This window comes from Melanotaenia boesemani, chromosome 16 (genome assembly GCF_017639745.1).
Source record: "Melanotaenia boesemani isolate fMelBoe1 chromosome 16, fMelBoe1.pri, whole genome shotgun sequence".
NCBI classification, from domain to species: Eukaryota; Metazoa; Chordata; class Actinopteri; order Atheriniformes; family Melanotaeniidae; genus Melanotaenia; species Melanotaenia boesemani.
In genome coordinates this window covers 30,739,725-30,753,929 of record NC_055697.1, presented here as the reverse complement: position 1 = coordinate 30,753,929, position 14,205 = coordinate 30,739,725, and the positions used below count along the sequence as shown (strand labels likewise).

The window sequence follows — 14,205 nt, the reverse complement described above, 5'->3', positions numbered from 1 at the left end:
AGAGAGCTGAGCCGAAAGGCAAAGCTCTCGATTTACTGGTCGATCTACGTTCCTACCCTCACCTATGGTCATGAGCTGTGGGTAATGACCGAAAGAACGAGATCTCGAATACAAGCAGCCGAAATGAGTTTCCTCCGTAGGGTGGCCGGGCTCTCCCTTAGAGATAGGGTGAGAAGCTCGGTGATCCGGGAGGGGCTCAGAGTAGAGCCGCTTCTCCTCCACATCGAGAGGAGCCAGATGAGGTGGCTCGGGCATCTGGTTAGGATGCCTCCTGGACGCCTCCCTGGTGAGGTGTTCCGGGCACGTCCCACCGGAAGGAGGCCCCGGGGAAGACCCAGGACACGCTGGACAGACTACATCTCTCGGCTGGCCTGGGAACGCCTCGGGATCCCTTCGGATGAGCTGGTGAATGTGGCCGGGGAGAGGGAAGTCTGGGTTTCCCTGCTTAGGCAGCTGCCCCCGCGACCCGACTCCGGATAAGCGGAAGAGAATGGATGGATGGATGGATGGTATACAAACAAATATAAACAATGTTGTGAGACTGGATTGCCTCCCAGTTGGGGTTGGTCAAGCCTTAAATTGTGTCCCAACAGCATTTTGTGTTAAAATGAACACGGTTACTGATGGTGTTATTTTTCCAAAACAGGTAATTTATCTTCTCACTGCATCCTGTCTCTTCTCTGAGATCTCTCCAGATTGTAAAAATCAGTCTGATTTTAACTTCTGTTTTATCTTCTATCACTTTCTCTCTTTCTTTTCTTCACTTTCTTTGATAACGTCCTCTTGGGTTGCTCTGTTGAATCAGCCATGGTGCACATTCAAAACATCCAATGTGTTGATATCAAGTTGCTGGTGAGACGTGATGCTCTGACCTGGAAAAAAGGTTTCTGTGGAAAGTGCAGTTTCTCAGTCTCGGATGCTGCAGGGCAACAACAGCTCCAGTAATGTGCTTAATGGATGTCAGTATACCATCAAAAGGAGTTAGAAGCACAGAGATTTAATGCTGGAAACTCGTGTAGAGCTGCTTTAAACTGTGAGATGTGAGCAATATTGGAAGATGATTTATTGAAAGAATTTCTTCACCAGTCCTTTCTGCTTATTTCCTTTTTCATTGTGATGAAGATTGCAGAATCATGTTAAGAAATCTATTTTTTTTTAACTTCCTTAAAAATGCAGATAGAAACGAGCAGAAACCAGCTGCTATCTACCATATCTGTGAAGGACTTAAGACAGCGATGGACTTTTTCTTGAGGGATTTGCACCATTCAAAGGTAAAAGACTTAATTTATACATATAAAGATTGTTTTTAGTCACCGCATTACAGTCCACCAAGAGTGTGTGAGCCAACACATTAGAGTTTTAAATATTTTGCTGAATAATGTTAAAGTAATAAACAATTTGCCATCACGTCTGTCCTACAGCCGTTTGCAAACTGGAAAATGGATGATTTCCATATCAACACCACCTTAAGAGACAAAACCTACAACTCCAGCAAGGTCAGTCTCAACAATAATGATTCTACCAACAACACTTATTATAAGTATGATAATAACTCCAAACTGATCATAAATGTGGTGGATTGGATCGTCATCTGTTCTGGACTTCCTTTGACTCTAGTGGCCATCGCTGCAGTTTATTCTCTGGTGTGTATCAGATTTACTTTTCTTCAGTATAATAAATGTGCTGTTTCTGATGTTTTCTGTTGTAAAGGATGGACTTTGTCTCAGATCAGTTCTGAATCCAGCCATACGTTAGATTACTAGATAGATAAATAGCACAGATACAATTTGTGGGCAGAACAAGTAAATATATTTAGATTTAAAGTTCAGAAAATATTTCAAGCTTATTTATTTACATTTAACAATGTTTTCCTGCAGGTACGAAAAGACCACGTTGCTCCAGTTTACATCATCAACCTTCTGGTTTCTGATCTCATTCAGCTCTGCTGTCTGGCTGCAAAGAGGGCTGGAAAGTTTAATTTATTGTTTCGCTGCTTCTACATTTTTGGTCTTTTGGCCAGTGTTGGATTCATGATGTGCATCTCTCTGGAAATTTAGCCATTTTCTTCCCGTTTGCATTTTATTAAGAAAAAGACCATTACATATGGAAACAACATTAAAACAATGTTTGACTATGTTACGGGTCCCCAAAAGGGCTGAACCACGGCAACAGTAGATTTTTGGTTCACCCTCTTCAATCTGGAAAACAGGTCAAATGTGCGCAGGAATAAAGACACGAACCACGTATTTCTCTTCCCGAATTTCCTCTCAATTCATTACAGTGTCAAAAAACATAGAATAAACATCCACTATTTCCCTTGCATGAGTGTCTCCATTTCAATGTCCATAACTAAATGAGAAGTCCTTGTTTTGCTTTGAAGCACATAGTTCAGATTTCTTTTCTCACAAACCTTCATCACAGTCTAATCCAAAATAAAACAATTATCTCTGTGCAGTTATCTTTCTCAGCAGCTTTGCTGGTTCCTCCACAATAGCAATGTGGTTCGAGCTACAAGTTACAATTTATTTACAACTTCATGGCTTTGCAAACCCAAATAATGCAATTCTTGAACAGATCTGCCAGTGACTGACACCAAGAGGTTGGACGGGAGATACCAGTTTAGAACCAAACTAATTAATTCAAAGAGTCAAAACAGATTCACACACCTCTCAAACTCATTAACAGCATAAAGAACAATAATTCACAACACATTGTCAAGTATTCAAGGGCCAAGCAGTTAAATCATGCTTATTATTGTAAACAGTAATACTAATGCTGTTCACAGAGGTTCACAGGAGCGTGATGCTGGCCACATGAAAACTGCTACCTTTTACCTTTTTTCCACACGGTAATCAGAAGTAATTTATCCTCAGGCACAGGTAGCCGCGATCTTGCCGGTGAATCGCTAGGCATTCTGGGAAATTTTTCCCGATATAAGTTTACTTGGCTCACTGCAGTCAGATTTGTTCATAACTTTATTATTGAAGGCCTGAGAGTTATCAGGCTCAGATTAAGTTCTGGTTGGGTCCAACTTTTCCAGTACACAATACAAAAACCTGAAGCATGTATACAGAGGGGCTGATTACGAGACGAGAAGCAGGTGTGACAGTTAATTACTGGAAGCCGGGAACAGGAAGTAAAGCAGACAGAATACACAAGGTTTAACATCTTTCCAAAATAAAACAGGAAACAAGACAGTGTTAAAAAATGACAAGACTATATGAGAACTTAAACCCACTTAACTGTCACTTAAACAGAAATCAGCTGGTAGAGCTATAGATTTGGAAGTAATTGTTATAGCCTACATAGATAATACAAATAGATTAAGAGAGGAATATAAGAATGATGGGCAACATCTGGGAGAAGGAGGACAGGATGATACAAGTTTTTGAGGATTTGTTGAAAGAATTTTTGTAATATTTTCTGCTGATTTTCTCTGTCATTCTCACGAATGTTGCACAATCAGCCATGATTATGTTTTTCTTTAACTTCCTTTGAGAATCAGATATAAATGATCAGAAACAATTTCCTTTCTCATACATCCGTGCTGGGTATTAGATCTGCAGGACAAAATAACGCATTAAAGGAGTTTTTCACGTGTGATTCTGCAGCATTAAAAGGTAAATATGACTTCATCTACACACACAAAGATCATGTTTTGTCACGTCTAAAAATGTCCTCTGTGTCTGTATTTTTCTTTTAACTATAAAGATTAAAAAGCAGATAATAGACCTGCAGTCATGAACATGAACATGCAAACTGAGACAAACTGTGACTGGAGGTGCAGAACTCTGCACTTTTATCAGTAATGTTACATTTTATTAGATTTTTGTTCTAGAAGTATTTTTCTGAAATAAAGAACCCCAGGCTGCAGTTGTTTTTCCTAATTTAATCCTATCCCAAATAGTTTAACTGTGCAGTGGGATTGTAAATAGTGTGTGAGCCAGTACATCAGTTTTGAGACTCGCCCATGCATTCATCTCCAGTGGACTGGATTACTGTACTGGTCTTTTAACAGGACTTCTTAGAAAGATCATTAAACACATTGGAGATTTGAGCCACTTAAGAAAACTTGGAGGATTTTGTCAGAAGCCTGGCAGCAGCATTTTGAACCACTTGCAACCAGAACAAACAGAGATTGTCAGAGTCCAGTGTGTGTGTCTGTGTGTGTGTGTGTGTGTCTGTGTGTGTGTGTGTGTGTGTGTGTGTGTGTGTGTGTGTGTGTGTGTGTGTGTGTGTGTGTGTGTGTGTGTGTGTGGAAAGGGGGCAGAGCAGGGACGGATTTCAGCATCCTGACAGACGCGAGGACGAGGCTGTCTCTAAGTCTGCTGGTCCTGGCCTGCAGGCTCTGCAGTTTCCTTCCTGATGGCAGCAGACTGAAGAAGCTGTGTGACGGGTGGGTGGGGTCTCCAATGTGCTGGAGGGTCTTCTTGCAGGATGTAGAGAAGGCGCCATGCCACATGGTGATGCCATTGGTCAGGACACTGTCAGTGATGCCTCTGTAGAAGGTGCACATGATGGGGGCTGGGGCTCTAGTTTTCCTCTTATTGCAGAGTAAGTAGAGGCGCTGGTTGGCTTTCTTGGCCAGTGATGTGGTGTTGATGGTCCAGCAGAGGTCCTCCGTAATGTGCACACCCAGGAAGTTGGTGCTACTCACTCTCTCCACGGTAACACCATTGATGGTCAGAGGTGCAAGCTGTAGTGGAATTTTATTATCAAAGATCACACACTAAGTGAGAATCAAACACAGTATTTTTATTAAGAGCTGATCAGCAATGAGAGTCACACAAACAGCTTTGGCTGAGCGAGTCCGCAGAGATACACATGAGCTTGGTTAATATAGACTCGCATGACGTGATAGCATCAAGGTCGCTGGTGCAAGCCCTCAGTACACCGTCTTCAGACCCTGCTCAAACTGGTACAGTTTAAAAAAATAGACTGGATAAGGGGTAGATCTGTCCTTTGAAGTAGCTGTCAGATACATACGAAGAGAACCAGTACATGGCAGATCCTAAAAAACCAACCCAGCACCTCAGCCTATGGAGCAGAATGTAATGGTCAACTGTATCAAAAGCTGAGGTAAAGTCCAACATAAGCAGCACAGAACATTTACCCTTGTCACTCTGCATCAAAATTTCATTTGACACTCTCAGAAGAGCAGTTTCAGTTGTATGAGATCTGCGAAACCCTGACTGAAAGTGGCCAAGAATGCTGTGCTGATCAAGGGTGGGGTTGAGAGAACGAGACAGAGTTGAGGAAGTGAAAGAAATATAAGAAGGCTCACCAGGTGATTAGAGGTTTAGTTGAGGTGTGGCCCTGCTTCCAAACCTATGTTAACTTATTAACATCATTAAAGAAATTTGTGCAGAAGTTGACTTTTATGTTCTTGATCTATCGATCTGCATTTCACACAGCAGCTGTTGGTACTTTTCAATGCTACCACATAGCAGGTTAACTTTATTCACACTCTCTTGCTCTGACAACTGGACAAAACAATTTCTTTCTTGATTACTGTGGACCACCTAGTGGTCACCGATTCACCACATAAATGTCTATATACACTGAACAAAAACATAAACACAATCCATGTTTTTGCTCCTGATTTTTAATGAGCTAAACTGAAAGATCCAAGACTTTATCTATTGACATGAAAGGCTCATTTATCTCAAATATGGTTCATAAGTCTGTCTAAACCTGTGTTAGTTAGCGCTTCTCCTTTGCAGAGATAATCCAATCACCTCACAGGTGTGAAGATACTGATTAGAAAGCATGATTATTGCACAGGTGTGCCTCATGCTGCACACAATAAAAGGATAAATAAAATGTGAAGTTTTATCACACAGCACAAAATAACTGATGCTGCAAGTTTTGAGGGATCGTGCAGTTGGCATGCTGACTGCAAGGAATTCAACCAGAGCTGTTGTGTGTGAATTGTATGTTAATTTTTTTTACCAAAAGCCGTCTTCAAAGGCGTTTCAGAGACTCTGGCTGTACATCCAACTGGCTTCCCAACCGCAGACCACATGTAACCACACCAGCCCAGGACCTCCACATCCATCATCTTCACCTCCAAGATCGTCTGAGACCAGCCACCCAAACAGCTGCTGCAACAATCGTGTTACGTAACCAAGAATTTCTGCATAAACTGTCAGAAACTGTTTTGGGGAAGCTCATCTGCATTTCATCATCCTCATTGAGACATCGACCTGACTGCAGTTTGTTGTTGTAACCGACTTCAGCGACAAATACCCACATTCAATGACGTCTGGCACTTTAGAGAGGTGTTCTCTCCTTGATTTATTAATCCCCATTTTCACTGTACAGGGCAGACGTACAACATTTTCATCCTTCTTCTGTGTTGGTTATGCACATGATTTGGGCTGTTTTCATAGAGCTTAGCTAGCCATCACTTGATGCAGAAGATGGAGCAGAAAAGCTGACATGCAACCAGGGAGAGAAACAAACCAGAGAAGAAGAGGATCAGGAAGAGAGCAAGAAAGCAGAAGAACAACGAAGACGAGCACAACTGTAGAAATTGTGCAAGCTTTTAAAGAAAGACTATATAGGAATGTTTAGGATGTGTTGGGCGGTTGGAAACAACTTTATAGCGACGCATTACCGCTGCTAAACGGTGTCTGAAACTGACGTCGGCTTGTGGGAGTGAACTCTGAACTCAGCACTGCCCACTAGTGGAGGAAATGACTTAACAACCATGGCAACGTAAAACGGGAATGGAAATGTGAGGATGACGACATATGAAAATGTTTGAAATTGATGTCACTATTTATGTTTGTAAGGGAACATAAATTAATATGTATGGTTTAATTAAGTCGTATATTCTCTTTACTGAATATGATTATATTGACATTCAGGTTTATGGGCCCATATTGGACATTCTTGTACGTAAAATGTTGAACCGAAATCTTTCTTTGGGCCTCATTCACCAATATCTTCTTAAATTTCTTCTTAAGTTGTAGTTGAGAATTGTTTTACAAAAACCCTCCGTCTGATTCATGAGCATGTTTGTAGACTGCAGAATTGTTAGTATCTTTACTCTTAGATTGGTGAATACCAACCTCTTGTAAATGGAGAGGATGGACCAGCTGGTCCTACTTTGCATTAGTTAACCCCCAAAATGCCCATAAAAGGTCGTGACTTACAGGCGCGTGCAAACAGAAGAGAAACAGAGGAGAGAAAATAATAAGCAGGATGACAAACTGATAAATGCAAACAAAAAAAAAAAATTAAAAAGTTGTGCAATGAAGCCCGATTTTCCTCATTTTTTAAAAAGTTTACTTGATCATATATGGAGGACGTGAAGTGACACAATGAATTAACTGAATATATCATTCAATAATTACTTAAATGTGTCATCAAATAATTAAAATGATAATTAAATACATAAATGTGTTATTAAATGTATCATTAATTAATTAACATACAAATGAATACATGTAAAAACATATATAATTATTTCACTATTTAATTAATCATTTCACTATTTAATTAATTATGTATCAATTTAATTAATTATTTCTCTATTTCATTATGTCACTATTTAATTAATTATTTATCTATTTAATTAATTATTTTACTATTTAATTAATTATTTCATGGTCCGCCATAATCATTAATTTATTTTATCTGTCAGCCTAGCCCATCAAACTCAGTGGGCGGGGCTAACCAGCGCATGTAGCGAGGAAAGCAGAGAGTCCAACAACTTCAACATATTCTCTGCTTTCCTCGCTACATGCGCTGGTTAGATAAATGATTAATTAAATAGAGAAATAATTAATTAAATAGATAAATAATTCATTAAATAGTGAAATCATTTATTAAATAGTGAAATAATGAAATAGATAAATAATTAATTAAATAGAGAAATAATTAATTAAATAGATAAATAATTAATTAAATAGTGAAATAATTATAGATGTTTTTACATATATTCATTTGTATTTTCATTAATTAATGATACATTTAATAACACATTTATGTATTTCATTATCATTTTAATTATTTAAGTACACACTTAAGTAATTATTGAATGATATATTTAATTAATTCATTGTGTCACTTTAAGTTCTCCATAATCATAAATTATCACATGATGAGCTTCAAATAATATAAAAACAGCTTTATATACAAACCGATCATTAATAACTCCTGAACTTGGACAGAAGCCTGCAGTCACTCCTCCACTCTGCCTCTTGCTGGCTAATTTTTGGGACCCTGAAATGAAATACAAATAATATAAATAATGTTGTGGGACTGGATTGCCTCACCCAGACATCCCAGTTGGGGTTAGTCAAGCCTTAAATTGTGTCCCAACACCTTTTTATACTGGTGTTAAAATGAACACGGTTACTGATGGCGTTATGTTTTCAGAAACAGGTGATCTATCTACTCACTGCATCCTGTCTCTTCTCTGAGATCTCTCCAGACAGTAAAAGTCAGTCCGATTTTAACTTCTGTTATATCTTCTATCATTTTCTCTCTTTCTTTTCTTCACTTTCTTTGATAATGTCCTCCTGGGTTGCTTTGCTGAATCAGCCATGGTGCACATTCAAAACAGCCAGTGTGTTGATATCCAGTTGCTGGTGAGACGTGATGCCCCGGCCTGGAAAAAGGTTTCTGTGGAAAGTGCAGTTTCTCAGCCTCGGATGCTGCAGGGCAACAACAGCTCCAGTAATGTGCTTAATGGATGTCAGTATACCATCAAAAGGAGTTAGAAGCACAGAGATTTAATGCTGGAAACTTGTGTAGAGCTGCTTTAAACTGTGAGATGTGAGAAATATTGGAAGATGATTTATTGAAAGAATTTCTTCACAAGTACTTTCTGCTTATTTCCTTTTTCATTCTGATGACGATTGCAGAATCATGTTAAGAAATCTTTTTTTTTTTTTTTAACTTCCTTAAAAAAGCAGATAGAAACGAGCAGAAACCAGCTGCTATCTACCAAATCTGTGAAGGACTTAAGACAGCGAAGGACTTTTTCTTGAGGGATTGTGCAACATTTCAAGGTAAATAATTTAATTTAAACAGATAAAGATGATTTTTTTAGTCACCACTTTACATCTTTCTGTGTTTCTGAACACATAAATGTGTAACAAGTCCATCCAGAGTGTGTGAACCAACACATTAGAGTTTTAAACATTTTGCTGAATAATGTTAAAGTAATAAACAACTTGCCGTCACGTCTGTCCTACAGCCGTTTGCAAACTGGAAAATGGATGATTTCCATATCAACACCACCTTAAGAGACAAAACCTACAACTACAGCAACGTCAGTCTCAACAACAGTAGCATCAAATCCACCACCGAACAGATACTAAATGTGGTGGACTGGATCATCATCTGTTCTGGACTTCCTCTGACTCTAGTGGCCATCGCTGCAGTTTATTCTCTGGTGTGTATCAGATTTACTTTTCTTCAGTATAATAAATGTGCTGTTTCTGATGTTTTCTGTTGTAAAGGATGGACTTTGTCTCAGATCAGTTCTGAATCCAGCCATACGTTAGATTACTAGATAGATAAATAGCTCAGATGCAATTTGTGGGCAGAACAAGTAAATATATTTAGATTTAAAGTTCAGAAAATATTTCAAGCTTATTTATTTACATTTATCGATGTTTTCCTGCAGGTACAAAAAGACCACGTTGCTCCAATTTACATCATCAACCTTCTGGTTTCTGATCTCGCTCAGCTCTGCTGTCAGACTGCATGGAAGGCTGGAGAGATTAATGGCTTTATTGACAACTTCCACACTTTTGGTCTTTTGGCCAGTGTTGGATTCATGGTGTGCATCTCTCTGGAAAGGTAAATAATTGTTTATCCATGTACCCCACTGTTTGTGTCTGACCCTTAAACTGATATGTTCAACAGCTGTGTATCTGTGTCCATGTTTCATTGCAGGTATTTGATGATCACTCAGCCGCTGTGGTACAGATTCAGACGAAACATCAAGACCTCTGTGGCTGTTTGTGTCGTGGTCTGGATCCTTTCTTTCATTATTTCCTTCCCTTTCTATTTCAATGCTCAGTATCAGTCAAGAGATACCATACATGCAGTCTTCCTCCTCCTCCCCTTCCCCCTGTTCATCTTCTGCCTGGTTGGGACCATTAAAGCCCTGTCCGCAGCTCGCAGTGTCCCTGCTGATGAAAAACAAAGAATTGTGGCCATTCTGGTTGTGGTGCTGCTGATTTACACACTGCTGTTCCTGCCCAGCATCAGTTGTCTTTTGGCAGAAGAAACCAGAAATGACCGAACCTTCCACAACATATGTTTCATGTTAGTTAAGATCAGTCCTCTCGCAGACTTGATTCTGTATATTTTCATCAGGAAAGGGACCACAGACAAGCTTTTGGCCTTACTGTGTTGTTGTAAAATGTCAACCAATCAGCAGACGAGCAACAGGAGTAATGACATGTCAGCTTCATGTAGTCAGACTATATAGATTTTAATTTCAGACTGTTAACAGACGTTATGCTGCAGGTGTAATAGAGTTAAAGTCTGACATCATGTTTTGCAGAATGTTTTTATGAAAATGTTCTTTATATAAAATCTGCTTCTTTTGTTAAGGAATTACAATCATTACCTGAAGCGTTACGACGGAGCTTCGGCAGATTTTCTCACTTGGTCCCGTAACGAAGGTTAATTCGTTTGCATCGTGTCTCTTCTTTCACCGTCTCGTTTTCTTCTCCTTGCTCCCTCTGATAATGACTTCTCCCGTTTCTTGCACATTCAAAACAGCCGGTGTGTTGATATCCAGTTGCTGGCATGTGACGTGGTACTATAAAGTAAAACCAGATTCCACATGATGCCCCGGGCTGGGGGGGTGGAGGGAAGAACGTTGTGAAGTGTGAAGTGTTGCATCAAAATGAAGCAGAATTGCAGAGTTTTAAGGTGGAAAGTTATGTAATGTTTCTTAAAGACCAATTCCTCTTTTTTCTTGTCTTTCCTTTGAGCTGAAGAAATGTATTTCCTCAGCACATTTTTCTTTTGTTTTAATTATGTTTTATTGACTATTTCATTGTTTTTAGATCAGATCAGATTAAAATGTATTGATCCCTTTGGGCAGGATTTCTTAGGATCCAGCAGCAGTGCAGCACCATAAGAGTTAAAGAAAAACATGATATAGCAAAAATCTACCCAAAGAATAAACTTTAAAATTCACCCAGGAGAAACTCTTGTACTCAAGTAGTCATGGATAAGTGCAGCCAGTCCAGTTTTCCACTACTATTAACTACTTAGTCTGTAATAATGTTAACTGTTCCTCCTTATTGTCGGCTGTTCCTCTGTGTGGAGTTCTACAGGGTGATGGCATGAGGAGAGAAAGAGTTTCTTAGTCTTCTTGTTCTGGTCCTGGGGAGTAACAGTCTGTTACTGAACAGGCTTCTCTGTGCACCGATGACCTCGTGCAAAAGGCTGACTGGCATCCATGATGGCCATGAATGATTTATGTCCAGAGTCCAGCTTCATACTAACCACAGAACCAACCCGCCTGACCAGCTTATCCAGCCAGCAGGACTCTTTTTTTAAGTATTTAGATTTGTTGGTTTTGCTTCAGCAACTCTGATCCAAACTGTCTAGTTTTACTCCTTTAGTGCATTTCAACAAACAGCAGAAGTCAGAGTATCGCTAAGAAGTTTAAAATGCAATGCTCTGAATGTAGTTTAACAAGTCTGAAAAGTTTGCTGCGTTCATTGTAATAATTTAGCATGAATGAGCTTTCTAGTCGCCTCCAGAGCAGTTCTGGTTGTGTTGCAGCTTCTGTGGTATTGGTTGGACTCTCACACCTTTCCTTGTGCTGAAGGAGCTAAATTCTGTACCAGAGGTCACTAACAAGTGGACTGAGGTCCGGATCTGGACCCAGAAACTGTCCCACATGGACCCAGACCTAGAACATAAAATCTGACCGGGTGCACTGAACTGGTGCAACATTTTTGTCGTCTTCGGGGTAGTGGTCAGGAAACACGCAGACCAAGTGCATGTGAGTAAATCCATCTCACGTGATCCACTCAGCCAAACAGGTCTGTGAGGCTCCCGGCGGTTAACATTGCAGCACTACAGCGCAGACAGACCAGAGTTTAAGAGACAAGTAACATTAACATTACATCATCATTAACTACCCCTTTTTAAAGCTCCTTAGAAAAGCAGATGTAGATGATGAGAAACCACTGGGCAGAGGGCCAGCTGCTACCAGGACATGGGACACTCTTCAATACAAGCACATTTCCCCTGTTTTAGCCTCTTTTCTCTGGCTGCAGGTTCCTTTTAGAGCTTTTTCATTTTCTTCCTTTCGGCCTTGCTCCATCATGCCTTTCTGAGCTTCTGCAGCCTTATTCACCTACTGGCTCCCTCAGCTCAGAGACGATGGCACTTTCTCTGTTGCAGCACCTAAACTGTGGAATAATCTCCCTCCACATCAGGCCTCTACGTTGTCAGATTTTACATCGCTCCGTAAAACCCATCTTTTCCATCTGGCTTTTAACACCATTAAGATGTTGATCTGATTTATTTATTATTGTTTTAGTAGTTTTAATTGTTTTTATGTCGTTTTATTTTGTGATATTATGTTTTAACATGTTTTATCTTTGTACTTATTTTATGTGTCCGCTCTCATAACTGTTATTTGTGGCTTTTAATTTAAATTTTCTGTACAGCACTTTTGTCCAGTTTGCTTGTTTTTGAGGTGCCTTATAAATAAAGCTGGACTGATTTGGACAGGTTGCCATTTCATTACAGGGACATCCCTCCTGTCGGCTAAGAACAGGAAACATATATTTAATTGTTGAGAACTGAATACAACCATATACAAGTAGGAGTTAAGTATCAGCCTTTGTCAGACACGTGACCTAACTAGCCGACACGTCCCCCCTGTGCCTTATTGGAGCTCCGATGCTACATTACTACCTCCAACCTCATTGCTGGACATAACAAGTTACCTCATTTATGGCATCAGTGCGTACAAGTATGAACAGTTCAGAAACCACAAATCTCTGGAAGCTCACGGACACTTCAGGAAAGGCTGGGTGCAGGATCTGTTCACATTTCCACCACAGGACTGCACAACACAGTCTCACTGCAAAGGCAAAGGTAAGCTAACCTTGTAATGATTTCCAGGGGGAGGATGAGTGTGGACCCACATGTAGACAGTTTAGGACAGGAGGCAAAAATGAAACAGATAATGAGTGATTTATTCCAACACCAAAAACAAGACTTGACATAACAGCGTTCAACTTGGAGATGAAACCAAAAGGATCTGACAAGGAATGACACAAACCCAGGAGTATATACACACACAAACAGGTGAAAGGAATCAGTAATCAGCCCAGGTGTCCTAATGAACCTGGAGCCTGAACAGAAACCCATGACTAGGGATGGTGAAACCGAGGCCTCATCAATCATCGAGCCAACTTTGACCCAAATGCATGAAAATAGTTTGCTGTTCTGAATCATTTGACCAAATCAAAAAGCTCCATCTGCTGGCTGTGGACGTCTGATGCATCAGAAGGACAGCGTTGACGCCTCACATCTGATGACGTAACGAGGCCTCGTTTGGTCTGTCACATGACTTTTGGCATGCTGAATCCTGCTCAGAGACAATGCTTGCGACACTCCGTGTCACATGCTCGACACGTGATCGAGCAGATCGGCTCGAGCATAACATCCCTACCCATGACCTACATACTAAGTGAAAACATAGTAACCCAAGTAACACAAATTCTTAACTTTACTTAAACTAGAACAAGATTCTAAAACATGATCCTAACAATAACTTAACATAACAAAACCTGCCTGTAACACAAGAACCTTAACATAACTTGATATTATAAACCAAGAACCCTAAAGCCATAATATAAACAAAGGCCTAATACACCCCATGATCCCCAAACAAGGTCTTAACTAAATTAAACATAATAAGAGCCATGGCTAGTTTTTGGTCATTTATAAGTTAGAACTGTTCAGATTTGTTCAGCTAGCCAGCAGTCACCTTTCATACACACCAAAGAGCGTATTCACTTGATCTTAATGTAATTCTTTATACATTTTGTTAGAGCATATGTTCGTTTACTCCTAAAACACACAGTGGGGTAGTCAAAACGATGGTTAATGAAGTAACTTACCGCAGGTTGGTGCGCCATAGCGATAGCTGCCAAGAGGTCCGACAAGAGAAACTCTGGAGATGTTGGTCTCACGACC

The 14,205-nt window shown here is 40.0% G+C and overlaps 1 protein-coding gene across 1 annotated transcript; it reads left to right on the top strand.

Moving 5' to 3' along the window:
* Window positions 1–1,439: 1,439 nt before the first annotated feature.
* LOC121656140 (G-protein coupled receptor 4-like) lies at window positions 1,440–12,533 on the top strand. Its single transcript, XM_042011197.1, has 5 exons — window positions 1,440–1,643; window positions 1,878–2,021; window positions 9,212–9,409; window positions 9,644–9,819; window positions 9,916–12,533. Exons 1-5 carry the CDS (start codon window positions 1,440–1,442, stop codon window positions 10,454–10,456), a joined length of 1,263 nt encoding a protein of 420 aa, XP_041867131.1. The 3' UTR covers window positions 10,457–12,533.
* Window positions 12,534–14,205: the final 1,672 nt, after the last annotated feature.

Coding starts and splice junctions, on each gene's coding strand:
- LOC121656140 (XM_042011197.1), top strand. CDS start 1,440: ATGGATGATTTCCATATCAACACCACCTTAAGAGACAAAACCTACAAC. Junction 2,022..9,211: donor TTTTTGGTCTTTTGGCCAGT/GTTGGATTCATG, acceptor TCTGTCCTACAG/CCGTTTGCAAACTGGAAAAT. Junction 9,820..9,915: donor GTGTGCATCTCTCTGGAAAG/GTAAATAATTGT, acceptor GTTTCATTGCAG/GTATTTGATGATCACTCAGC.